The sequence below is a fragment of the Diplotaxodon limnothrissa genome, linkage group LG23 (assembly GCF_057381915.1).
Source record: "Diplotaxodon limnothrissa isolate DT_005_m linkage group LG23, D_limnothrissa_male_GT1.1, whole genome shotgun sequence".
NCBI classification, from domain to species: domain Eukaryota; kingdom Metazoa; phylum Chordata; class Actinopteri; order Cichliformes; family Cichlidae; genus Diplotaxodon; species Diplotaxodon limnothrissa.
The window spans coordinates 33,460,218-33,486,734 of record NC_140617.1 but is presented as its reverse complement, the minus strand read 5'-3'; the positions used below and the strand labels follow the sequence as shown (position 1 = coordinate 33,486,734).

Below are 26,517 nucleotides of genomic sequence, written 5' to 3'. Positions count from 1 at the left end.
CTGCTGCATCATGTGTGAAAGAGGCCTCGCTATTAAAGAGCAGGCTGACACACAACGTTACCATCACTGAGACGGAAGCAAACCTTAGGTCCAGCAGTTCACTCCTGCGTGACCTTTAGAAAATGAGATATTTCTTGTTCTGACACTTTCCATAACAGATTCCTTTCATGCCCCCTACCTTCTCCTAGGGTGAGGGATGTTGACTCTTCTCAGAGACAAAGACAGGGGAACCGGAGACTTAGCGCCCATACAGATTAAGTCAGTGCCAGAGCAAGAGGGCAGAGGGCACTCAGTGCTGAAAGAGGATTGAATAGAATATATACCAAAGTAAGCCCTGGTTAAATCCTTTGATTGATTTCATCTTGGGGAAAAATAACAAAGGCTTCTGATCAGTGCAGGCTTAAAGGAAATCCATTATGGAGGGCTTGACTTAGTTAGAGCATGTAGTGTGCATACAGCGCTGTGCAACTGTAAAACCTTTATTGGAATCACGTGTTCAGCTCAGTTGATATCCAGGGAGACCTGTGTCAGACCGTGTGTTTCCCCTCAGACATGTTGCCAATTATTGACTGCTGGAATCTGTCCATGGTGCTGAAATGACTGACCTGAGGACTTTATTCTTTCCTGTTGCCTGCATGGAGCTCAGTTCATATTTTCAAAGTCACACTGCACACTGCAAAATAAAGGCCCACCTGTAACACGTGTCTTGAGGCTCAACAGAGCAAATCTCAAGCCTTTCATGAACATAATAGAATTATTAAAAATACTAAAAAACAAACCAGGTGGAATAAACATACAGTTACTATTTAATTTTGTCACCGTGTAATCTGGACGGACATTTGTCCCTTATAACAAATGGGAAAAATACAATTATTATCCTGCGTGCATACATCATTTCCGCTTCAAGACTCAATGTAATTCCATTTTTAATTTAATTCTTGTGACTTTCCGCCAGCAGCTGTTTCCAGGGCACTCAAATAGCGCGCTCGTGTGTGTGTGTGTGTGTGTGCGTGTGTGTGTGTGTGTGTGTGTGTGTGTGTGTGTGTGTGTGTGTGTGATTAGAGATGCGGTTGCGTCACCGACACGGCAGCCGGGACAGACGACTGGCGCAGATGTTGAAACAAGGCAGCGACAATAAAACAAGAAATTGTACTATTTGTACTTCAAGATAAAAGCATGAACTCCATGTGATTTCACTCATTGGCACTCCCTGTGTGATTTAAGTACATCAGTACCTATAACAGGCAAGGCGAAACTGGGTTATTGAAGAATAGGGATGGATGATCTGGGCTGATCAACAGCTTATAACAGGCCCAAGGTCTAAAATGCGTTAGCTAGTCTGTCTGGACTGAGTAATGAGTAATTTGTAGTTTGAGTGTAGTTTTGATGGACTGTTGCTGGGACAGTGTGAATAACCCTCAAATCAAAATGATACAGTGAAAAGTTTTATTTATTTAGAAAAGCAATATTCAGAGTTCAAACAAGCTGAAAGAAACAAAATTATACAAGAAATCATTAATAAAGAATATGCAAAATATATTGCCTTGATATTTCTTTTATTTTTTAACTGCATATAGTCAAGCAATGTAGTTTAATTGGACCTTACCTCAATTGTTTCATGTTAGTTTAATATGGTAAAGCAATGTATTTTGAAAGTCTTGAGCGGAAGTTTATCTCTTAATTGTCTGTCTCTTGCTCCTGGCTCTACTCTTGGCTAAGATACCGATCAGCAGTTGGCAGGTCCGCGAGCGTGGATGCGTGGTTCCGCTCTGAGTGCTTGGGAGCTGTTACTGCACCAGAGTTATGGCAGCACTTAAGCTGAAATATGTTTAAACCTCTGAGGAAGCAGCTGGACTCAAAGTGACAGCCTTAAGTTTGAGAAGTGGTGCTGTCCTGGTGCAGGACGAGGCCGGTCAAAGCTTCCCTGCAGGAAGAGTTCTCACCTGCCGTCGGGACTTAGACTCCGGGCGATCACCCTGAGCTCAAAGTGCAGGATGAGACGGGGGGAGGAAGAGGACCCACTCGGACGTCACGCTACCGTTTGTGCCGACGGCGTGATTTAGGAGTTTTCCACCATGGAGGAGAAGTTCAATAGACTCATCTTCATCCCCATTGCGGCGGTGCTCTTCCTCATGATCGGCTATCAGTATGTGTGCCCGGCGGACAGCAACACCTGCTACTTCAGAAGTGACGAGAAGGGGCTCTTCCAGCGCTACTCTGCGGGGCTGGAGCTGGTTTATACGGAGCCGGAGGCGGACGAGGATCTCCCCTCCAAAATCACATCCAGATTCAACTTCACGGAACGGGACCTGGACCGGCGCGTCGACTTCAACATCCGCGGGGACGATGTAATGGTGTTCCTGCACATACAGAAGACCGGCGGGACCACGTTTGGGCGGCACCTGGTCAAAAACATCCAGCTGGAGCAGCCCTGCGACTGCTTGGCCGGCCAGAGGAAATGCACCTGTCACCGGCCCGGGAAAGCCGAATCGTGGCTCTTCTCGCGGTTCTCCACGGGCTGGAGCTGCGGGTTGCATGCAGACTGGACCGAGCTCACGAGCTGCGTGCCTGTAGTGATGAACAAGAGGGACAAGAAGAACACCCCAAATGGCAAAAGGTGAGGGGTGACCTGCTGGACAGGTGTGATCTCGTGTTTGTGAACGTGATTTGATTAACTTATTATTTCATCAGTGGATCCGTTTGCTCAGCTGATATGGTCACGGTTATGGTTATTTCATTCATTCATTCATTCATTCATGTTTTAACTGCTTCTTAAACAGACAAATTCACTCAACCAGCTACCTCTTACTTTTATGTCAACCCACTGTATGTGCTACACATAAGTGAGGCACACTATCACTCTTGAATCACTTATTCATTGTGTTAATAAGCCAAACAATGAAATAGAAATAAAGTCTGCTTATTCCTCTATTCAAGTTAGCCATAGTCTCTCCGACATATGTATGCAACAGGGCACTGATTGAGTGATTGATTCCTAATTTATTCAACCTCAGTTATTCAGATTGATTCACTCATTTATTCACTTTAAGCATTTGGCTCTCTTATCAGCTTAAGAATGAATAAATCAATGAAATAAATGAATTAATTTGAAAATGAAACTTAAAGACATCTCTAACCTCTCGTTCACACTCACTCACTCAATCAGTCAGTAAAAGAATGAGTGCATGCATTAAAAAGCCAATCAGTCAACTGTATTCTAATTCAATCATTCATTAAGTAGGTAAACAAAAGGGCAAACGGATAAGTGACTAATCAGGCTAAACTAATGAGTGAGTGACTCAACAAGCAAGTGTTAATAAGGTGGCTCTCACAGTTTGTTCATGTTTTAAGCAATTCATCGTCAAAACCTGACGATCCTTTATGTATTCACCTTGCATATTTTTCCTACACATTTTTTGGCACGTTTTTTGCTAAATACTGAACTGAGTGAACGTGTGAGCTACAGTCTTGAAATCTGTGCAACCCTCTCAAATGGAAATACATCATATTTAACCCTCTACCTAAATAATCAAGACAATGGGCTTCCTTGGAAATGGTGTGGCAGGCAGTTAGGTGCACCTCCCCAATAAAACAAATTCTGGCTTTTGAACTGAGTGCAGTGATTGCACGTAGACAATCGTTCTTTAGCTCCGGGGGCATTCATGAGATTTGAAAAGAATTTCAAATTCTGATTAGTCCACTAGACAGTTTTCCACTTTGCCTCAGTTCATCTTGAATTAGTTTTAGCCCGGGGAATTTTGCACGAGTCAGGGGTGAATTACATTGAGAGAAAATGCTTTTCAGATGTGTTCCAGAGCCCATGCAGTGATTTCCATTTCAAATCACTGTATTCTTTTGTGTGTTTTTAAATGTGTTTGTAATTTTATAGTTAATAGGCTAAGATATGCATTGGGACAAATAATTATTAGATTCCTTGTTGAATTTGTAAGTTTGCTCACTTACAAAGAAATACACTCTCTTCGTGTTTATGGAGAGAGGCAGAAATGCAGGAAAAAAAACACATAAAATTGATATCATTGCATATCATTCAATAAAATAAGTGTTTGATTCCAAAGCAAAACATGACTTAGCACTTGGTGAAGAAATCCTTGTTGCCAAGGACAGCGGTAAAATGTGTCTTATAGTTGATCACCAGGTTAGCAGACATTTCAGGAAGGATTTTGGACAACTTCAAAAAGTCTTTTAGTTTTTTGGCTGCTGTTTGGCAGCTTGAAGCTTCAGCTCAGCTGAAGGAGTAAGGTTCTTGTCAAAGATTTTACTTGGCCATGCCCATTGGTCCATCAATCTGTTGAAGTCATTCTGCACCCTTAGCAGAAAAAGAATTCAATTCAAATTGTATTTATACAGGGCCATATTACATCAACAGTTGCTTCAAGGTGCTTTATATTGTAAAGTAGACCCTACAATTATACATACAAAGAAAAGCCCAACAATCATATGACCCCCTATGAGTAAGTACTCTGGCGATAGTGGGAAGGAAAAACTCCCTTTTAACAGGAAGTGATAGTATATGGTATCACAATGAGATAGATGGTAAGGTGATATGTTAAATCACCAATCATCAATATGTTAAATCTAATCCAAACATGGCAGATCAATTTGATGCCAGAGAGCTCCGTTTTCTCTGGTGGGGAGGTTGGAATGGAAGAAATCGATTCTGTGGCAGATGTGCTTAATACACATAAGAAGCAGCCATCAGGAGTATTGATTAACTGATTGACTCTTTTTTTTTTGTTTTTGAACATGTAATGATCTGTAATTGATTGATACTAATGTAATGTGGCCTTGAGGGTCCTTAAAGGCACCTATAAATAAAATGTATTATTATTATTTTTATTTTTTGTAAGTTGCAAACTTAGAAATTCAGAAGGGGATCAAATAATTATTTTCTCCCACTGTATATCTGCTTTGCTTATCTTGAAGTGCCAAATCAACATTGTAGGTCATGACACCAATTCTCCTTATTGGCATGTAATGCAGGGTATAGGGCTGATAAAGCTGCAGTGTCAACATGAGCACCGCATTGCATGTCCACTCCAGCACACTGGCAAACAGCTGAGCAGACAAGTCGCTTCCTCATCCGCAGGTTTGTTTCAATTTGCTGTAATTACAGGAGCAGCACAGCTAAGCTTAAGGTAGTAAATCACTTAAGAAGGGCACGGTCCTCTGAGGTTTTCCGGCTGCGTGTTGAAGCCAATTTGCTCTGCAATTGGTTGAGAGAGCAAATCTCCATATGTTACTGTGAGTGTTAAAGGGGCTAGACGAGGACGAGGAGTGCCTTCAAGAATCCTCCAAATCCATTAACTGCTCTCAGTGGCAGCCATCAGACTTAATTTAAGGCTTTGGAATAGTTTTGAGGTGTCACCTCAGAGCCAAATCAGCGCTATGAGTGAATCAACAACACTTCAGTCAACACTTGTCAACTCAATATAATGGCTAGAGAATAATCAGCACTCATTAGCGTTGACATTCAGCTGGCTGGCGAGGTGACTTCATGTTTAAAGATGGAAACAAATCTGGTTTATGCAGCCCTTTCTATTTAAAATAGTCATTTTATATTGTGTTGTGAGTAAAAGAAAACAGGAAGTGGTAGATGGGAGATCATGCTTCCACTCATGGAGATAATGACTGTAAAATGAACACTTGTGGGTGTCAATTATTCTGTGGCTCATATGCACCAGACAATCGCTGATATAGGACACCAAAGTACCTCGGGGGACGAGCTCACTGGTAATGTGACATTGATCCATGGAGAGAACCACTCATTCTGCCATTCCACAGCAAGGTCAGAGGTCACTGCTGCTCCTGAGTGGCTTTTAGAAATCTGGCATCTTAATAAGGATCGAATCAGCGTCTGCTGTCTAATGGCATTCAGTGTGCTGCTGCAATTTGCTGTGTGTATGTTCTAGAAGAAGGTATCAAATCGGAGCCAAATGCACCATGAGTCACAACTCAGCTTATACCCGTGAATTTGTTGGAAGAGCTGTGAGTCATAACTCACTTAACAGCCACAAATCTGTCACCCGAAGTTTTCATTTCCCGCAGCATAATGCTTGCTTGATTTTCTGTCCGCCACCTTTAGGAAGAAATATTGGGGAACCATTACGCAGCGCAGAGCGCCGTGGAAGGAAAGGAACAATTAAGGGAAGGCTTTCTGTCGTTTTAGATTAAAGCTGCTGAATCGCAGAGTCATCTGTATTGCCACCAGGTTTCATGCAGCTTTATCAGAACTGAAAGACTCTTGTCTTGTCACTTCAGGCGATGCAGACCATTCACGATGGACTGTGACGCACACAGCGAAGGGAGCAGGAGAAATAGAACTGAGTCCGTGTGTGTTTGCGTTTTTATAGAGACGTGTTACGACTCATCTTAATACGATATGTAATGCTACTCTGATCCGTTCTGTAAGATCATCCTGCCTCGCTAGATTTATTTGTATTTCAGCCTTGATCCCTGTGTTCTAAAGAGAGGTTAAATAGTGTTAGAGCTGTTTTCCCAAATATCTATAATCCTCGCTGCTTTATACTATACCGAAGTTAGGGCATAATCATAAGTAGCAAAGCACTCAAAACGTTTTCCCTCGTCTGACTGCAAAAGAAAATCCAACTTAGTCAAAGCATGTTGATATTAAAGTCACAGATAGCGACGAGAGTGCAGACAGTCAGTGATCAAACCTGGGAATAGATGAAGCCTACTTTTATCTCAAGGCTACATTAAGCAGGATGTGATGTAGTTTGCAGACAGAGACAGACAAAAACACAGAACATGGGTAAAAAGTTTATATTTTATCATTTTCTGCTACTTTATATGTTTCAGAGACCTTTATTAGCTTGATTTTTTTCATCAAGGTTAAGCTTGTGCTTTTGTACCTTTTTGGCTTGTGCACCTGCCGTGTATAGTTGGAGGGTCCGTGCATAAGTATCATTTATCTGGAGCTGATCTCATCATATCCCAGATGAGCGGGCATATCCTGCTTCCATTGTTTAACTCCTGCTATTGCAAATGTAGATTAACCCACATCAGCTTGTTCTTCAATACCGATGCCGCTTGAGTGGTCATAACTCTTTTCTTGAGTTGTTGTCACATTAAGTGAAGACATGTAATTCAAAGTCGTAAAGCATCAGCTTGCTCTGTTATCAAAGTTTGTCAATGAAAGCTTTAAAAGGATGTTAGAAAAAGGCTTAAAAGGAAAAAGGAAGGGCCAATGTAGAAAATCCAGGAACTGCCATTCTTCTAACAGCTGCTTCAGGCTAGTCAGTCCCCACAGACTCGCAAATAAGGTTTTGTATCTAGTTTGTTGCCTCTTTCCTGTGTTGCGCCTTTAAATTTCATTGAATTAAATTTTCCAGCATTTAATGGATTTAATTAAATTTAGACTTAAGCAAAGTCCTTGTAGAAGCAAGTCTTGCAACTTGGCAGCCATATGGAAATAGCTCTGGTTAAGCTTATAAGACTTGATGTTTACATCCCTAAGAATAATCAGTGTTGTAAAGGTGGGAGGGGTAAAAAAATTCACCAGGGTCATCAGAAGGGCACTGTCCTTCATGGGTTTCTCCTTAATAAGCCTACGAAACTTCAAGAGAGCATTACATTAATACTTGGCATCCTGGGCGTGCCCTCCTCTGATTTTACCCCTCACGTTGGATATCTATGGCCTAGTTAAGAATTTTTTCCTCTTCTTCCAAAGGTACTGCTGCTTCTTCACTCAGCAGGGTGTAACAGTGACTTGATAGTACAGTAAGTTGAAAAGCCCATCTTTGAACCCCCATGTTCTCCAGGAGTCTGGTTGTTGACGTGGCCACACACAAATGTGCTGCATCCCACCTCTATAGGGAACACTTGAGTACACCAGCTGCGTTGTTCTGCCTCTGCTGCTGTGTCTCTATATTTTAGCCTTTTGCATTTATGTGCTGCCCACTGCAGTCTCCTTTAGCTCTGTGTGCAGGGACCGCTACAAGATTCACCACAAGATCTGTGAGTAGTTGTAGCGATCTCTGGTGGAAAAGAGTTTCTGCTCCGGATCTGCTCCTTTGTCTTTCAGCATCCAGTAGGGCAGCTTCCACTCTTGCAGATTGTTTTGATATAACACTTCTTGGTCTTACAAACAGAGTGAACTTTATAGGACTAGGCTTAGGTGAGGGCATTGTGGGTACTTGTCCTTCCTACCAGGATGACCATCAGTTGACCTAGGACCTCATTTTGCCTCCAGGTGTGTCACCCTTGACAACGGCAATTCTATTTCTATGGCACATTTCATTATATATAAACTCAATGTGCTTAACACATAAGATAAAAACTAAAGAACCTGTGTAGGTTTACAATGGCCTAAGACTGTGAGAATGGCAAAAAGAAAACATGGAGAGAAAACACAGCTGTTAAGTGTAAGTCTGTGCGGGGAAAAAAGGTTTTTAGTCTGTTTTTGAATGTGTGCACAGATGTAATTGATCTCAGGTCAACAGGAAGCTTGTTCCAAAGTACAGGAAGACAGTAACTGAAAACACCTTCATCATGCTTGGATCTGATTCGAGGAAGATTTAAAAGATCTCCACCTGATGACTTGAGAGACACCGTGGTTTTTTAGCCAATTAATGTAGTGAACACTAGGTGGATCTTCTTCAGTTTGCTGGTTTAGGTTCTTGGATATGGAGAAAATAAGATAAGGCATGGATAAGCTAACTTGGATAAGGCAGCTTGGATGATGAAGCTCATTTGACTTCCATCTCTCTCTATGTGAACCGATGGTGTTTCCCATTTTCCCATTTCGTCCATTGGGCATTATTCTGGTTAAAAATGTTTTTCTTAAAAATCACACAGAAAGCAGTTTCCTTATAGACTGCCATTATAAATAAGACATCAGTGAAGCTGCTGAGAGGACTCCTCCAGTTGCTACCAAGGTCGATTGTCTTTTTCAGTCCATCAGCATTTCATAGACTAAAGGTTTGCATAATCTTTCCACCGCCTGTGAAATATTTCTATGATTTTGTCCCAGTGTAAACACAAGGGAGGCTCCAGCAGGTGAGTTCCTTTAATAATCATTGTTTTTAATCATTTTGATTATAGAATTGCTTTTGACTATGGTGGGAAAACTTTCATATTAATAAAAAATAAAATGGAATGTGGCAACTGTATGAATGTGGCCCCTAAGGTAAAAAACAATGCACTTGATAACTTAACTACAGTTTTTTTTTGTTTGTTTGTTTTTTTTAATCAGGTCATGTCATGCAAAGCGACTGGTTACTAGGCAAGAATGTATATGTCCATTGAAGCTTCCCAGCTTTCTCTAGCTGACTGCATAATGAAACATATTTTGGTCTCAGGGGATTTTGAAATGAGGTGAAGTGTGTCTAAAAATTCTTTGCTGTACCCTGAATGTGGAGAATATTTCAGGGCATGTTCACAATCTACACCTTGGCTGTGTTGAAATCGGTCTCTTTTCATGGTCACACAATTCAGTGATGAAATATCTTCTCTACCTGGATTCTTCTTATTAATGTACTTCGGGAATATTTTGCACATTTGCTGTGTGTTGTTGGTCCTGCTGGTATGTTCTGGATACAGAAGCACCATCTGTCTGCTTTCGAGCAGCACTTCATAGTCACCTTGAAGTCACCTCTCTCCCACACACACTGCCAGTGTGGAAACTAATAACACAAGCAAATACATAAACTACAGCAGGGTATTAGAGAAACTTGACCATACCTGCACTGTAATAGGTGGAAATGTTTCATATCTGTAATTATCATTTTATTCTCTTTATGCTGCTGTCATTGTAGGTTGTTGACATATTGAAAGATTTTTCAGTGAGTGAGTAAAAAAAACAACTAAAATTAGAGACTGATCACTAATCAGCTCCTCATTTTTAGGTGAGTTGGCATAAAACAGGTTCAGTGTTCAGCTATAGGGATGCATCATGCAAACAGTTTTTCTTGCTTGTAAGACCAGCAGCAAGCTGGTGACAGTGAATTTGATAACACACAACACAACACAAACACTCCTTTCACAAAAGTAGAATATAATGAGAACTGTGATTGCCATTTCCCGTTTTTTTCCCCCCATCCACCCCTGACTTAATCTAAGCAGCATATCCAGCTATCCTTATGTCTCGTAATTTCCCTCTTAACACGTAAAACTTACATGGCCACTTCAAGTAGTTTTTGATAGGCACACCACTGCCAAAGCCTCCTTCAGGGCTGTGCTCACAGCACGGGGCTATAGCATTCAGATCGCAGCGGGGTATGAAATTGCTGTAAGGCCACATGTCAGCCCTGCTTGAATTGCCAGGCAGTCTTGCTCGTCCTCGACTGCTGGCCTCACACTGAGCAGTCAGAGAGTGTAGCCTTACTACTGACCTCATTATTTCAGATTTAAACAAAGAATGGCCAGAACACAGATGAGCCAGGGTTTTAATTAGGATTCCTTACACATATAATGTGGTCTTAGCTATTAATCTGGCAATGGCACCCTATTACTGATGGCCATAATGGCTTTAAAGGCTTTAAAATATGGAAAGACAAGAAACAGGAAGCTGACATGGTTTAGTAACCAAGAAGGAAAAAAGGTAAGAAAGTTTTGATCAACATACTGAAATACTTTATTATTTATGGAAATAATAGTCTATTGGGAGAAAAACGTCTCTTGACATTAATCTTCCCTCACAGTGGCAATGAGTCAGATGTGTCAGATGAGTCAGATTATGTGGAGATTTCAGAGAGGGGTGTGTATTATTGAGGTTTTCTTTCATTCTGAAGGGGGAGACCTTAAATGTCTGTGGGCATAATGCTGTCTTTTTACTGTCAACCTTGCCTTTGACTGTAATTCAGTGTCTATGCTTTCGCATGAGGTCATTTCAGGCTGCTGACAACAACACAGCTGTTAAAAATCGGTGTGACAAATGCAAAAATAAAAGAAAATGAGAACTCCAGGAACCAGAAATCATAAAAACACTCCAAGTGGGTGTGGGATTCCTTTAAATGACAATTTGTAACTTTTTAAAGACAACTTTAATTACACCAGTTCATAGTCAGTAAAATCTACTTCTGCGTTTAATTTCATACATACAGTTTACATCTTCTGGTATGACAGTAGCTTATAGTGGCTAGTTTTTATGAGAAATATTCCTGTGCATGTTATCTGCTTAACTTATTGCATTTACCATTTATTAACTTAGGGTTATTAATCTGAAGCCAAAAAAAGCTAGCACTGGCTGGTGTGACAATGCTAGTTTGTGCTACTGTTATAGTACAATTTAAAACAATGGGGAAGATAACTGTTAGGAATGCAAAGTTGGCAGGCAGCATACCCGACAAGCGACTGAAGAGACAAACAATGAAAGTAAAGGATACTGTTGATTTAGTGTTTTTTAAACATCAGTGGGTAGTCTAGGCAAGCCGACCCTGGAAAGTTCAGGCCTGACAATTCTATGATTTAATTTTAGACAATAAACGTCTATGGCGTTATTTTTGTGCCACTATTCTGTCAGTTCAGCCTTATATATTATGTTTAACCCAAGTGTGCACCCAGGCAGGTCGTGGGTAACAGGCATCTCTGAAAAAGTTAGAGCACTTTTGCAAATATGTGATGTCTTGATAAATCGAGCAGATATTTGAAGTTTACACAGCACCATTCTCGCATGAAAATATCTTAAAAGTTTATTTTGTGACCCAGAAAGAGTAATATTTCAAACTCTGTGTTCCTCTGCCACTGCCTCGTTTGAGTTTTGGACGAAATGGATTCTGGGATATTGCATTTCGTCATTTTGAGCTGATTGGAGACCAAAACAGCCAATCAGATTTTTTTGCATCCAAGTCTGTGATTGGCTGGTTTTGTGGCACAAATATAACTGTGTACAGAAAGAGTTGAGCGCGCACGGGCAGAAATGTTGAGAGCGCAAGCAACACATTGCGAGCGAGCACAAATGCAAAAACTGAGCGAGCGGGGCTCCTATTGTGTGTGTGTGTGGATAATAGCAAACACTGAAATACATTTTTTGCACGCAGCAATGAATTTTGTTCACTCAAATTTAGCTTTTCTTCGCTCAAAAATAAATTTCTCCTCAAAATGCAACACTTGCACCTGGAATTTTTTTTTTTTTTACGTGTGCTCAAATTCTTTTTATGTGCGCTCAGAATAGTGGCACAAAAATAACGCCATAGACGTCTGATGTATGTTTCTGATATTCGTGTAAAGTTTGATGCCCCTAAGACTATCATGTCTACTATCTTTGTTGTCTTTTTTTTTGTAATTCTGTGCGACTAATTTTAAAAAATTAAGAGATTTTAAGTTAGCCACTTACGAGATAAGTGGCATTATCTCATACGAAACTATAATCTGCCTAAATGTTACACTGTATCCTTGAAAGAACAGAAAGATACCAGTCTGAAATGTAGAGTGTAGATTTTTGCACACCTCTGTATAGGAGACATTTCACAACTTCTAATTTGTCACTTGCTGTGGGTGGAAAAGTAGATGTACAGTACCTTACACCAGAGTTTTATTTTTAGGAAAGGGTAAACGTACAGGCCTTTTGGGAGATCCTATGCAGCAGCCTGATATTGTGATGTAGGCTGACAAGGGATAAAATCTCCACGTGTTTAGCATTGAGGGCTTTTTTTTCCTTTGCAAATTCTTCCTATCCTTATACAGCTCTGACTAGCCTTTGGTGGCGCCAGACGAGGTATATGACACAAAGTGTTTGATGATGAGGTGTAGACGCTTGATGCGCTCAATCCGAGGTATGTGTTAGCGTATGTCTTTTCACACTTTTCACACTCGTGACACAACATATCCTCACCAGATTCTTAGTGACGTCTGTCTGCATTCAAAATAGCCTTCAATACTAGCTTGTTATGCCAGTATCATTGTAAAGGGTGACCTCAATCACATGCTTTATGATTCAGGTCACATTTACAATATATATTTTTTTATTATTTTCTTTTCTTTTTTCTTTTTACCAAACTGTTGACCTATTGATATTTACTCTGATTACTTATTATGCTTTATTATTTATACTTTATGTATGATTTATTTTTATTTATTGTTTTAAGTCTTTAACAGATCACTGATGCATTTGACATCTGATGAAAATCATGTATAACTGCCTTGAAAAACTGCAACCTTACGGCCCCAGTATACATGTAACATTGATTGCTTTGCTTGAGGAAAGTTACTACAGCTATGTAGCATTTACACCAGTGCTTAGGGTGTGGGTAACTGCAGCAGTATTCTCCTGAATGACAGGTGTCACTTCTCAGACAGCACCTTATCTCAGAGAAGTAATTCTTGCTTCTCCATTTTCAACTGGAAAAAAAAAATGACATAAGTGCCAATCTTCCCTCCCTGAGCCTGGTTCTGCCAGAGCTTTCTTCCTGTAAAAAGGGAGTTTTTCCTTCCCACTGTCACCAACTGCTTGTTTAGTAGTCTGGTTGTTGATTGATATCTAACCATAATAAGAGAGACACAGAGTTACACAAACAAGTATCTTTTATCTAGACATTTCTTTTGTGTGTAAATGTCTGGTTTAAATCCTTCTCCTAAAAAGTAAAGAAATAGTGTTAAAGTAGAAGGAAAAAAAGTAAAATTGCCCGAATTCTGAAAAAAATCAAAGCTTTCACTGCACTCTTTAAGGCAGTGAGCAGTGTTCTGTATTTTAGTGAGAAATAAGAGATATTTCAGAGGATCTTGGTAATCTTCATACTCCTTCGGGGGATTAGGGACAGTCGAAGACAGACTTTATTGTGGGGGAGGGGGGTGGGGATGGGTGGGGACTGGCTGTGTTTTGGTGTGTGTTTAGATTTTGTTCAAACAAGGGGAAAAAAATCAAAAGCAGGAAGTTTTTGTTAAAAAGGATTAAAATCGGTTAGATCTTTTGGTATAAGACAGACGAGCCAACATGAAACTGCTAAATTGTTTAGGGACTACACTTCAGATTTAGTCCTTTTTACTTCATTTTAGTATCCTTTTCAAGTGCAGTCTTCCTTTTATCCCTACTCTATGTACATGGACCGAGAGGAAAAGCTGACACCTGACAAAGCTGCAAAGATTAAGATGTCAAAGTAAGGTTGAGGCTAAGACACTGTAATGACTAAGTCTGCACATGCCAGGTAAGTGTGCTGATGTCCCTGGTGCTATTCTTGACATGGTTGTGTCTAAAAAAAGGAAAAAAAAGAACCTTATGGAGAATTACATCTGAAAGGCAGACATTTTTATTTTTTTCATAAATGGAGATTTCTGTTGCAAATATAAATTTATATTGAACTGTTGATTACTCAATTCAAATATAAGTGGCCTCCAGCTCTTCAGGTAGTCTATCACCCAGTTTTTAGCAAAACCACACCTTCACACCCGGCTTGCCTGGACACCGCGTCTTTCTCCGTCCCCTTGTCTCCACACCACCATCCCTGAGGCTTTTTTTATTGCTGAAAATAGCTTTTGATATCTCTGACCAATGAAGATCACAGTGCAGCCCTTGCCCATCTCTTCTCTCCTCAAGCTCTCCCTCTAAATCTATGTTCTGTATCAGTTATCAAGCAGTGGTACCTGCAGATACTCTCCACAACTGGGTAATGTTTCGGAGGGGAGAGTGCACTTCTGAGAGACCATTTACTACTCAAAGAGAAAGTACTGTGTTGTAGTTTCTGTGTGTGCTGTGCTTGGTGGACGGTGAACCCGCTGTGCTGCAGATGGGGACAGGGATCATTTTGCTTGTAATTGGGACACAAAGATTAAATTAGTACAGAAGAGTGAAAATGGATCCCGCTTGACCTCTTGGTCCAGAGCCTGATGAGATGAGATTTCTGTGGTCTCAGTTCATCTGAGCAGCTTCACTCGATCATCCTGATAACGTGCCCTTTACCTCTGCCCTCTGACATTCCTCTTCTAGTTGTCTAACTTGTTCCTGGATTTGCAGATATCCGCTGTCTGTAGTGGGGGTTTTTTCAAACTCAAACTAACTTTTTCCTTCTGCTCTTCTGTAGCCTTCCATTCACCAAGAGGCAATTTGAGAAAGAATGATAGCTAAATGCAGCGTTAGCTGCTGTAGACATTTATATACAGGCTTATTCTAGCCTCATAAAAAAAATCTAAGGATTTTTTTTCCATGGGTGGGACTGGGGAATTTATTTATACAGTTTAACACTCAGATTATCTTCTTCATTGGGGTTGTTTAGGTTTGTTTTGACAAGATTTTCATTATTTGATGAATTAATGAAAGAAAAATATTTTCCACAACCTCTATTTGATGTTATTCTGACTGAACTACAAATACAAATTTACATTAATATATTTGTATTAATAAATCCTAAACTTGGATAGACGGCTGGGTGATCTTCTATGTAGCTGGATTGTGCTATCATACCAGTCTGTGATAGCTAGTAACTGATACCATACGTCAGGGACAGGGTGGTGGATGGAAATAATGTGCACTGATTCATACAGCTGCTATGTCATCCACATAGAAAAAGTAAATGCACAAAGAGGAGTTTATTTCCAACAAGAAAGGAAGTGGATAATGCAATAATGAACTTACTTAAATTACTTACTGACTAGTAACCACAAGTTACTATAAACACTAATAACTAGTTGTTTCTTCTCTATTTACTCAAATCATAATATTGTTGGCAAATCAGTCAATTTTAGCATTTAAAAATGACTTCTGGAAAGATGAAACTGAAATGTGGAGACAGCAGGAGCGTGTGACTAAGGATGGCGGTGGCTGAGGAAATTTGTAATTCCATGTTAGATCCCTTGGGGGCAAAGAAACACCTTTAAAATTGATCTGCTCCAACTGCGTAAGTTATCAACCCCCGGGCTTCAGGAGCGAAATTGTCCTGCCCTGTGCTTGTTTTAAGAGTCACTTCTTCTCCCATCTTGGCTGATAGAAATACCTCAGAAAGCGATACTTCATTCACAGCGTGTATTGGAACAGTACAAAGCTGAGCCATAGCAAATACGAGGGTCTCAAATACAACATAATCCATTTTCAGGTTTTAAAAGAGAAAATAAACAAGATTGCTGTGGATCCACAAAGCTTCTCTATTGGCTGGTTTTTCTGTGGCATAAAAAGCTTCCATCAAGGCTTTTATCATGAGTCTGATAGCGTCCTTGATGGTAGTGAGTGAATTAACAAGGCACATATCGATCTTTTGCTGTGAGTTTCCTCTGTAGCTTTTTGATGATGATTTAGAGAGTAAGAGAGAGACAATCAGGAAGAGAGATGGAAAGAGGGCGATCAATAGTGTTTGCAGGTTTGCTGTGTGGGGTAAGGTGACAGGCAGCAACGAGGACATTGACAAGGTGTCAGATTGATCGCCAGCAAAATACGACAAGCCGATTTAATTTTGCCTTCAGGACCAACATGCATGATCTCACACCCACTGTTGTGTGTTGGCAATGACTGAGCTATTATTTGACCGTAGCTTCAGGTAGCTTTGTTCAAACTTTTCTGAGGTTTGAATGAGCATCAGGCTTTGGCTCGATCGAGAACCTGAAAACATTGAAAATGTTCAGGCCTGAAAGATTTGACACATGTGGAATTAACTAGGACTGAAGGCAGACGATATCTGATATAAATGGTTGATAAAGAAGAGATCATGCTGGATAGAACTAACATGCAAAAGCAATGAGCATCACAGGAAAAGGTTGGAAAGCTAGAGTTTCTCAGCTCTGTATTGCAGATTATAGAATGTCAATTACTTGGAAAAAATAATCATTGGCAAGACTATGTCAAGTTTAGCTAATGTTAATGTTAAGTAATTGGTGCACCTAATGCTAAATGTTAGGGGGTCGTCGTGGGCCAGTTGAACGGCCCCCAAGGTCTCCCAATCTGACCCCCTTAGACTTTTATCTTTGGGGTCATCTGAAGGCAATTGTCTATGGTGTGAAAATACGAGATGTGCAGCACCTGAAACTACGGATACTGGATGCCTGTGCTGGCATTTCTCCTGCGGTGTTGCTATCAGTGTGTGAAGAGTGGGAGAAGAGGGTTGCATTGACAATCCAACACAATGGGCAGCACATTGAACACATTTTATAAGTGATCAGAAACTTGTAAATAACTCATGAAAGAATAAAGTTACGTTGAAACCAAGCACACCATTGTTTTTCTTGTGACATTACCAATAGGTTTGATGTGTCACATGGCCCTCTTCCTATTGAAAAAACAAAAGTTTTATCCAAGATGGCCGACTTCTAAATGGCCACCATGGTCACCACCCATCTCGAGGAGTTTGCCCCCTCACATATACTAATGTGCCACGAACAGGACTTTAATATCACCAACCATTCCCATGTTATTACGGTGTATCCATATAAATGGCCCACCCTGTATATGGTATCACAATGTTAAAATGACCAAATTAATACTATCCTTAAATGACTGTGAATTGCTAGTCTTGGTAGCCAGGGATCGGCCCACCAGGAGCTCACAAAGCACCCGACCCCTATGGTGCCTCCTGCAGGTGGGGGGCCCATGTCCCTTTTTCGGGCTGTGCCTGGCCGGGCCCCAGTAACCCTATCCCTGGCAGGATGAATTGTTCCCTTGATGGTCTTCTGATAGGGGTCTTCTGAATCGCTCTCTGTCTGGTCCCTCACCCACAACCAATTTACCATGAGAGACCCTACCAGGGGGCAAAAGCCCCCAGACAATATAGCCCCTGGGATTCCTGGGAGACACAAACCCCTCAGGTAGTGATTTGCGGAGGGGCTACTCTGCAGTTCATTTCACATTTTCTTTTATGTGAAAAGAAAATGATCCCTTCACTCTGCAGGACTCCGAACCTCTGCTATTGTTTTCGCCCTTTTTAGCTAATTATGCTTGTCCTCTTTCCTGTTCGCTCTCTGCCCTGTCACAACTAGTGGACAGAAAACGTTAGCTCATGAATGCAGGGAAACATTTATTCTAACAAATGAGTTAATATTCTCAAGTAGCCAAAACAAATTTACTTTACTTCAGCTTTCAACAAATGCTCTCTAACAAGACCTTCCGTTTTAGAGTGAAATGTTTCTACTGAAAGCACTTTAGCCACTTCAGATTCAAAAGAACACTTCCTATGGTTGAGGTCATGGTTATTTTCTGCTTTCATAAACGCCATAAAATTCTCGATCAAAGTGAGAGTTTATGTTTGCTGCATGAGAAGACTCCAACTACACACCCAGTGAGGAATCATTCTTGACCTTCTTCGCGTGACCCGCGCCTCTGTCCCTGACACGAGTAAGCAGAGAGCTTTGACATTTACTGCTCTTTGTCAATAGGTCATGATGAAAGCACAGACACACAAAGGCTGCTTTGCATGGACATTTATTGATCTGACTGTCTTGTGGTTAGCTGTACAGATAGATGATAGGCGCAGGAGGAGGAAAAGGCTGAGCTGTTTTCCAGGAAGTACAACAAAGGCTGTTTTTGTGAGGCGCTCTTGTGTGCCCATCCATCTACTGCTGTCTGTTCAACTCGGTAAAGACGGCAGAGTAATTCACTTAGCTTGCACTGTGCATGGCTATTATCTCTGGATGGTGTGTCTGTCTGCGGGTGTTCTGCTGTGATATCATTACACCACTCACTTAAGTATATATCACAACTGATTGATATTGCTGTCTGGCAATAATTGCTAAATTGCTGACCTTTTAGGGCTGTTTGGCTGTGCAGTCTTTACTCTGTAGCACAAATGCTCTCTCAATTAATCACATTTTATTCAGTTTAGCATTGAAGTTTAAGCTATTACAGCTGTACAGATGCTCTTTTTACATCCGGTATACATTATCCAACAGTCCAGCATTCTGCTAATACCACATCCTGGGACTCATGTGGATGTTACATTGGCAAGAGATTCAGACGTCAGATTATTCCAATCAAAAGAATTCACTACCACCTTTCTGGCGAGATAAACTACAAGATGTCACCATCTTGTAGTTGGAGACCGGTTCTGCCGGAGGTTTCTTCCTGTTAAAAGGGAGTTTTTTCCTTCCAACTGTCACCAAAGTTCTCGCTCATAAGGGGTCATATGACTGTTTGGTTTTTCTCTGTATGTATTACTGTAGGGTCTACCTTACAATATAAAGCACCTTGAGGCAACTGTTGTTGTGATTTGGCGCTGTATAAATGAAATTGAATTGAATTGAATCCAGAGGCCCTTTGTCCATACCTCGACGATTCAAAACTGTTTTCACAGCATTCGAGGAACCTAAACGATATTTGGCATCTGGTTTTAATGTTGTGTTGCATCACCCAAAGAAGTATTTAATGCTACAGTCAAACACTTCTGCTTTTCTTCCACTAGCAAAATGAGATGAAATTCATCTCCTTTTTATTAATTTCTTTTATAACATCACTGCAGTCAGCTCTCCTTTCATGATAGGTGTCCTTTTTTGATTTTCATTTTGTCCTTTGTAAAAATGTAATCAAAAGTATTTTTCTTAAAGGACGATGACTAAAAATTAAAACAATATGAAAGAAAAAATTTACAAAAGCTCAGTAAAACAGGAATCAAATGTATAATGTCTTGAAAAACAGGTCAAACAAAGGCAAAATTAAGCAGAAAGCTTAGAGCGAGAGGGCTTGAACAGTATAGAAAGCATAGAAGATATTAAGGGCTGTGTAAAATAACAACACAAATAAAAGAAATTTGAGTTGCTAATGATAGAACAGCCACATGAATGATTACACTTTGCTACCCTTCCTAGATGGCAGCAAAAATCCGAGTTCGTTAGGATAATTTTTACCATTGCAGTATACACTCAGTACTGCAATGGTTTCGTGTCTGTACACTAGTTTCATGTCTGCACGGGGCTCTCTCCACGTACTCTAGGTTCCCCCCAGAGTCCAAAGACACAACTCTTTTATTTATTTAAAGAGTTTATTATTAATTTTTTATTATTAAGAGTTTATTAATTCTAATTAATTGGCCTTAGGTTTGAATCATCTCTTCCTCTGTGTTAGCCATCTGTGACTTTTAGATCTCAGAAATTGTCGGCTGTCGCTCAGGGCAATTTACAGTGTTTTGTTTTATAAAGAGGCTTTACAATAACTGTGAAGCATTTCATGCCTGACTGATAAAAACTGTAACTCAAATTAAAGCACCATGTGAAATGTGTGTGTTCCAGCACTGCTTTTATTAGCACCAGCATACTAAACCCACCTTCAGCTAATCACGCAGTCGCACACATGCACACTCATGTGCTACACTATAAAAAGAAACACACAAACCATAAGGGATTGTTACACCTGCAGGGTAACAGTTGGTTCAAGAAAGGTACATCAACAAGTCATAAGACCAGTAGATGAGGAAATTTCTTTTTGCGTTATGTGCTGAAACCATTCCTGCAAATAGGTTTAAAAGAGAATTTTCCAGTGCAGCATTGCTGGTAAGTGTCCTTGGAGCTGAAACCTCCCAGAAAGTAAAATTCAGCTTTGCGGAATGAAAGAAAGAAAATGTTCCGCTTTTTATTTTATTTAGGCCTTATGTCAGGCTTCTGCATGACATGGTAAGGTCATGGTGATCTGTGCACACAAGACGAACATTTTCAATTTCTCCTTTATCTATGCTGTTTTCGTTTAGAAGAAGGAATAAAAAAACTTTTTGAAAATGGCTGAATTTCTCCTGCCGATGACTCCCTCAGTCACCTTGTTGTTATGCTGGTCATCACTGAAATCAATAGATAAGAGCAGAAAGCTGTGTTTGTTCGCTGAAAGGCTTCCGTGCAGCTAGGTTACAGCAATTTTTGAAACGCTGTTAGAGGCAGATCAGAGACAGGAAAGGTGCTGGAGATGAAAAAACTCATTACTAGAGGCAGGAAGGAGCAAATTGGTGTGACAAAAACAAAAATAATTCCACATTTGCAGGATATTAAATGCTATGCGTGCTTGGTTTGTGTTTCTTTCAATGTCATTATTCTCTAACACCCTCAGACATACTCAGTGATGTTTTTCATTTAAACCCTAATCAGACTTTCAGTGCACTCCATATACTTCCAACGCTGTGTTATCTTTTTTCCGCTCATATTTCTTTTTTTAACTGTGGCAGGATATGAGAAATTTGATGTATAGTTTCATCCTCCTTTGCTGTGTTGAAAATGTGACTCGCTGACACGTTTCTTCGACTTTAGTATCTTTCTCTGAGTACTGCCTGTACTCAATACCACGTGCTGTTGCAACTCAGTTGAAGTTTGAGGTTTTAAAAGAGAATGATAAAGAAAATATATCTATGCAGTGGTTGAAAAAACATCATAAACTGTGAGCGGATCAGCTGAAATATGAATTTTTGCCTTTGTAAGTGAAATTATGTCAGTATGCAAATATTGAGTTACAGGCAGCAGGTGTTTAGTTTAGCATGGCATTAAAACAACAAACAAAAAGCCTGATTTGTGGTATTAGGGGAAGTCATGTTTATGATTTATGAATTTTTTGCTGGTAAACCTTCATTATTATTTTTCAGCTATGCTAATGTAAATATTGGCTTACTTTTACTCTTCTTTTTTTGTGCCAGTTAGGCTACGCCCACACATACACGGTCATTTTTGCCTGTAGTTTGCGTGAAAGACACCAACTCGTTTGCTAACACTCGATGCCGACTGGAAATGGAGACCTTTGAGACCTTCAAAGTAAAACCTGGACCTTTTTAAACATGTTTGCTCAATGTTCACTTAGTGAACTTTATGTTTATACAGAAATGAGTGTGGGTTCAGATTTTTTATCTACCTCTTGGAAAAAAGGAGCCTGGTTCTGAATGCTGTTGGGTACCTCCTCCTGTCATGTCCAATATTGTTGGGTCTTTACTAGTGATGTGCGGATCGATCCTGAAATATCGATTCCTCCGATACCAATCATTTATGTTCTAGAATCGATTCTCACATTAAAATATCGATATTTTAGTAATTTAGAGTAAATTTGTAGTTTATCATTAACAGGAACACAGTGGAAAGAAACTATAACATTCGGATTGCCTACATTCAAAGGAACTACTTCCTCTTCCGCCTTTCATAGTCATGTGCGAAATACGGCTGTATAAATGTCTCGCAGCCCCTTGGCGTGCGCACTCACAACAATGGCTGAGCGTAATTGTGCGGACTTATTTTATCTCCACAAACAGCTGAGCCGTGGTTTGCAATAAATGTGGCAAAAAAAGTGAGGTGTTGTGGCCATACTTGCCAACCTTGAGACCTCAGAATTAGGGAGACATTCAAAAGGGCTGTTTGGGCGGATAAATATATTTTACAGGGTTTATTTATCGGATAAAATACGTTAAATGTCACCGTTATTATTGGCCGGCCCGGAAACAGCGGGGGTGTCCAAATTCAGAGGCTGCTTCCACCTGAGGACCCGGCCTTCGCGGTCTAAAGAAAGCCGGGTAGTATGTCACAGGCTCCCTCGGTGGAGTGAAACTCTGCCGTCTGCTCCTTGCTGTCTAAAATATAACCGGACACTGACGTAAACTCTTCTGTTTAATCAGTTTTCTGTTTGACGTTTATTCAGCTGTGTAAAAACCCCGGAGGAACCCTCCCGAGGGAATAATAAAGTTTAATTTAATTTAATCTAATCTAATAACTTTAATCTCAGCCAAACCGATTTACTCACGAACAAATAAAACACTGAAAAAGCCAAACAAGAACATTTTTAAGTTATCAAAGTGACTTGTACATCATGTTTAACCCGAGTGGTGAAAGACCGCGGGGGTTTGAAGACGATGTGTCGGTCGGCTCAGATATTTGAAGTTTACACAGCTACATTCTCACCTGAAAATATGTTAAAAGTTTTTTTGCGACCCAGAAAGAGAAATAAGAGTGATATTAAAACTAAGTCGCTGCCGTCATTGTTGGAAACTGGAATTGGCTGGGCCGCGCTATGAATTCTGCGATATGGTTTTTCAACTTTGTTGTCCGGGTGGAAAATCTGGAGAAAGGTGGGATTCTCCCGGAAAAATCGGGAGGGTTGGCATGTATGGTTGTGGCAACATCACTAACCTTGTCAAACACCTCAGAGTAAATCATATCACAAAATATGACGAGCGTATGTTGAGGCGAACTGAAGAGGAGGAGAGGGACAGGTGCTGCTAGGGTGAGAGTCTCTCACGGAGTCCTTTAGTCCTCCAGGCAGGCAAGGTGTTCAAATAGCACACAACTTTAGTTTTTTTATTTCTATATGATGAACTCTGCATTATTAAGTGATAAGAAGAAGGTATTCTGATGTCCTGTAATCATTATGACGCTATAATTTGAGATACAATAAATAAAATCCGTTTTGTACAAAGTATCGGTATCGGATCAGTATCGTCGATACCACCCTGAATATTACTTGGTATCGGATCGGAAAGGAAATCAGTGGTATCGCACATCACTAGTCTTTACCTTGGAATTAATTTTTAAGCTAGTGCGATGTGCATGCCAAGCACCTCGTCTAACGCGTCTCTTAATCTGTCTCTGCAGGAATTTCTACTACATCACTATGCTACGTGACCCTGTGTCACGCTACCTCAGTGAGTGGAAGCACGTGCAGCGTGGGGCTACCTGGAAAACTGCCCTCCACATGTGTGATGGTCGCCCTCCCACTCAGGATGAGCTTCCTGCCTGTTACAGCGGTGAAGACTGGACAGGGGTGCCCCTTCCTGACTTCATGAACTGCCCTTCGAACCTTGCTAACAACCGGCAAGTCCGCATGCTGGCAGACCTGAGCCTGGTGGGATGCTACAACATGTCGTCCATGAGCGAGCTGGAGAGAGGCCGCGTGCTGCTCGCAAGCGCCAAGTCCAACCTACGCAACATGGCCTTCTTTGGCCTGACGGAGTTTCAGCGCAAGACGCAGTATCTGTTTGAACGGACGTTTGGCCTGCGTTTCATCCGGCCCTTCATGCAGATCAACAGCACGCGAGCTGCTAGCGTGGGAATCAGCGAGAAGGTGCGGTGGCGCATCGAAGGGCTCAACGCCCTCGACATGGAGCTTTACGAGTATGCCAAGGAGCTGTTCCTGCGGCGCTACCAGTATAACCGCCAGAGGCAACACCAGGAGGAGCGGCTCAGGAGACGGCAGGAGAGGCAGCAGAGACAGCGGCTGCACAGGACCTATTTGGCTGAACTCTGGAGACTGGGAATAGGAGGAGGAGGAGCAGAGGAGGTGGAAGAGGAGGAGGTGGAGGTGAAGGTGCTAGAGGAGGTAGCCACCACAGAGGACTATGGCAGCCAGGTCGTGCGGTGGTGAGGAGAACACGGGAACTGCAAACACTTCATCGGTGACTGACGGCTGGTTGATTCATTGTGCTTTACTCCCCTCCCTCTGTCTTCCTCCATCTCGCCTCTGCTGTGAATCTGCCAAAACCTCCTGCCCTCCCAGCCTCATAGCGCTTTGTCAGACTGCCGAATGGTGTCTTAATATTTATGATGGATGTATTTCTCATGGCGACATTTTGTATTTACATTTTTTTCTTATGGCTATTTTTGGCACTGCGGTTGCGAAATTGATTGATTGATTTATTAGCAAGTGCTCTGAGTGTTCTCAAAGCAGCAAAAATGTTTCTTAAACCATCGTTAGAAGAACTAAGTGAAAAACAAGTGTCATTAAGGAGGCCCATTTTAGTAAATTTCAAACTGGTGACTGTCTTGTGGTGAAGGATCCTCAGTGTCATGTGTGTGATCTTGCGCTGTGTTGAACAGTGAAATCTTGTAGTTAATCTGTGGTGTTTGGCTTCGTAGGAATATCAAAGCACAAACCTGGCAATAGTCTGCAGTGTGTTTTCTTCTTTCCGACTGATTAAGCTGCAATATAAGAGAAACAGTCGAAGCAATTTCTCGCAGGAAATGTGTTCAATAAAAATATGCAGCAGCCAGTGATGTTAATTTGTACCTGATGGACTCTCTGTTATGCATGTGTACATGCAAGTGTTCTTGCCTTGCTCCTTTTTTTCACAGCATGTTCTCACCATAAAAATCTGAAATCTTCCCTCAGTGTGCCGACTTCTTCCACCACCATGCACGCACAAATACAGTGACGCACACTGATGAAGCTTTTTCTCAAGGAGAGGAGGAGAGCTGTTGGCCTGACAGACAGGCTGTCAGAGCCAATTTCAGAACTCTTACATCACAGAGACAGACCATTGGTATTTCCACCATTAGGCCATTGATTATGGGGCTTTTTGCTTCCAGATTGATCATTTAAAGTTCAATTGACCATGACTCCGGCTTAGCACAAAGTAACAAAAACCCAGCAGCTTGCTGAACACATTTTCCTCCCTAATTTGACAAACATGTTGCTCTGCTGAAGTTCCATTTACACTGCAGTAGCCCACATAGCAAAATTGGTATGGCCCGGATCTGGCCCACACAATTTGCTTACACATGGCCACATACCGCAAAGAATGACGCCCCTTTGGTGGCCCAGATCTGGCTTTGCCAGATGTGGCCCACACATAGGCCAGCACAAGGCCATTTGCAGACACGCTGGTGGTCCTGTGCTGGCCCATGTGTGGATTACCTCTGGCAAAGCCAGATCTGGGATACCAAAGGGCCGTCATTCTTTGTGGTATGTGGGCAATATGTAAGTTGTGTGCAGCCACGGGTCAGTTGCAGACACATTGCTGACCCTGTGCTGGCCCAGAACAGTTTCAGCTCTGACCCCAGATGTCAGCCTAATGTGTAACTTAATCAAGCCATGTAATAACAACATGTGCCGGAACATAATAGTGCAAAAGTAACATGACGAAACTCTGTTCAGACAGTGAATGGACTGATTCTTAGATAACGCTTTTCTACTCTCCCATATTACTCAAAGTGCTCTATACAACATGCCACATTCACCCAATCACACACTTTCTCTAAACTGAGTGCTTCCTAACTACATTCATACACATTCACACTCTTGACATGCAGACTGGAGGAGCCAGGGGTCTAACCACTAACCCTCCGATCAGTAGGTGACCTGAGCTACAGCCACCCACTGGCAAAGATGAGTAAACCGTCACTAGGTTTTGGATAAAGTGTACCCTCACAAACCTGTCAAACCTGCATTTGAAATGTTGGCTACCATAGCAGTATAGTATTGCAACATGGCATTTGGGTTTTCTAACTAAAATAGGAACATAAATAGTGCCATCATTGCCAGACCTGGCCCACATCTGGTTGACTTACACCCCGCCATAACATCAGTCAGTCAGAGGTGCCAGCTTGATGCCGGTTGCAGGGAAGACCTGTTTTCTATGAGCCTGGGCCACATAACCCAAACCACAATCAAGACAGATATGGCATGCCATGACATAGACAGCGCCATCTATGCCAGGCCTGGTCCATATCTGGATGACATACGTCTTATCGTTCCAGAAGTCAGCAAGCAGTGCCAGGTTGATCCTAGATCTGGGCCAGACCTGTCTACTATGTGGGAGACTGCTCCATGCAGGTGTTTTGTCTATGAGAAGGCAAATGAGGATGAGGAGAAGATCAGTCAGGAGGCAGAAAAGGAAATGCCATAGACAAAAATAGCCTCTTTATTCCCAGCTGTAGCTTCAATTCTACTTGCACAGCTTGTAT

The 26,517-nt window shown here is 41.3% G+C and overlaps 1 protein-coding gene across 1 annotated transcript; it reads left to right on the top strand.

The window, feature by feature from the left end:
- Positions 1-1,770: 1,770 nt before the first annotated feature.
- LOC146608553 (heparan-sulfate 6-O-sulfotransferase 3-B-like) lies at positions 1,771-24,911 on the top strand. The gene is made up of 2 exons (XM_085348562.1): positions 1,771-2,617; positions 23,431-24,911. Exons 1-2 carry the CDS (start codon positions 2,076-2,078, stop codon positions 24,197-24,199), a joined length of 1,311 nt encoding a protein of 436 aa, XP_085204688.1. The 5' UTR covers positions 1,771-2,075; the 3' UTR covers positions 24,200-24,911.
- The last annotated feature ends 1,606 nt before the right edge of the window (positions 24,912-26,517 follow it).

What these genes read in the sequence shown, in the direction of transcription:
- LOC146608553 (XM_085348562.1), top strand. Translation starts at nt 2,076, where the DNA reads ATGGAGGAGAAGTTCAATAGACTCATCTTCATCCCCATTGCGGCGGTG. An exon ending in AACACCCCAAATGGCAAAAG is followed by an intron (nt 2,618 to 23,430) that starts GTGAGGGGTGAC and finishes CTGTCTCTGCAG; the next exon opens with GAATTTCTACTACATCACTA.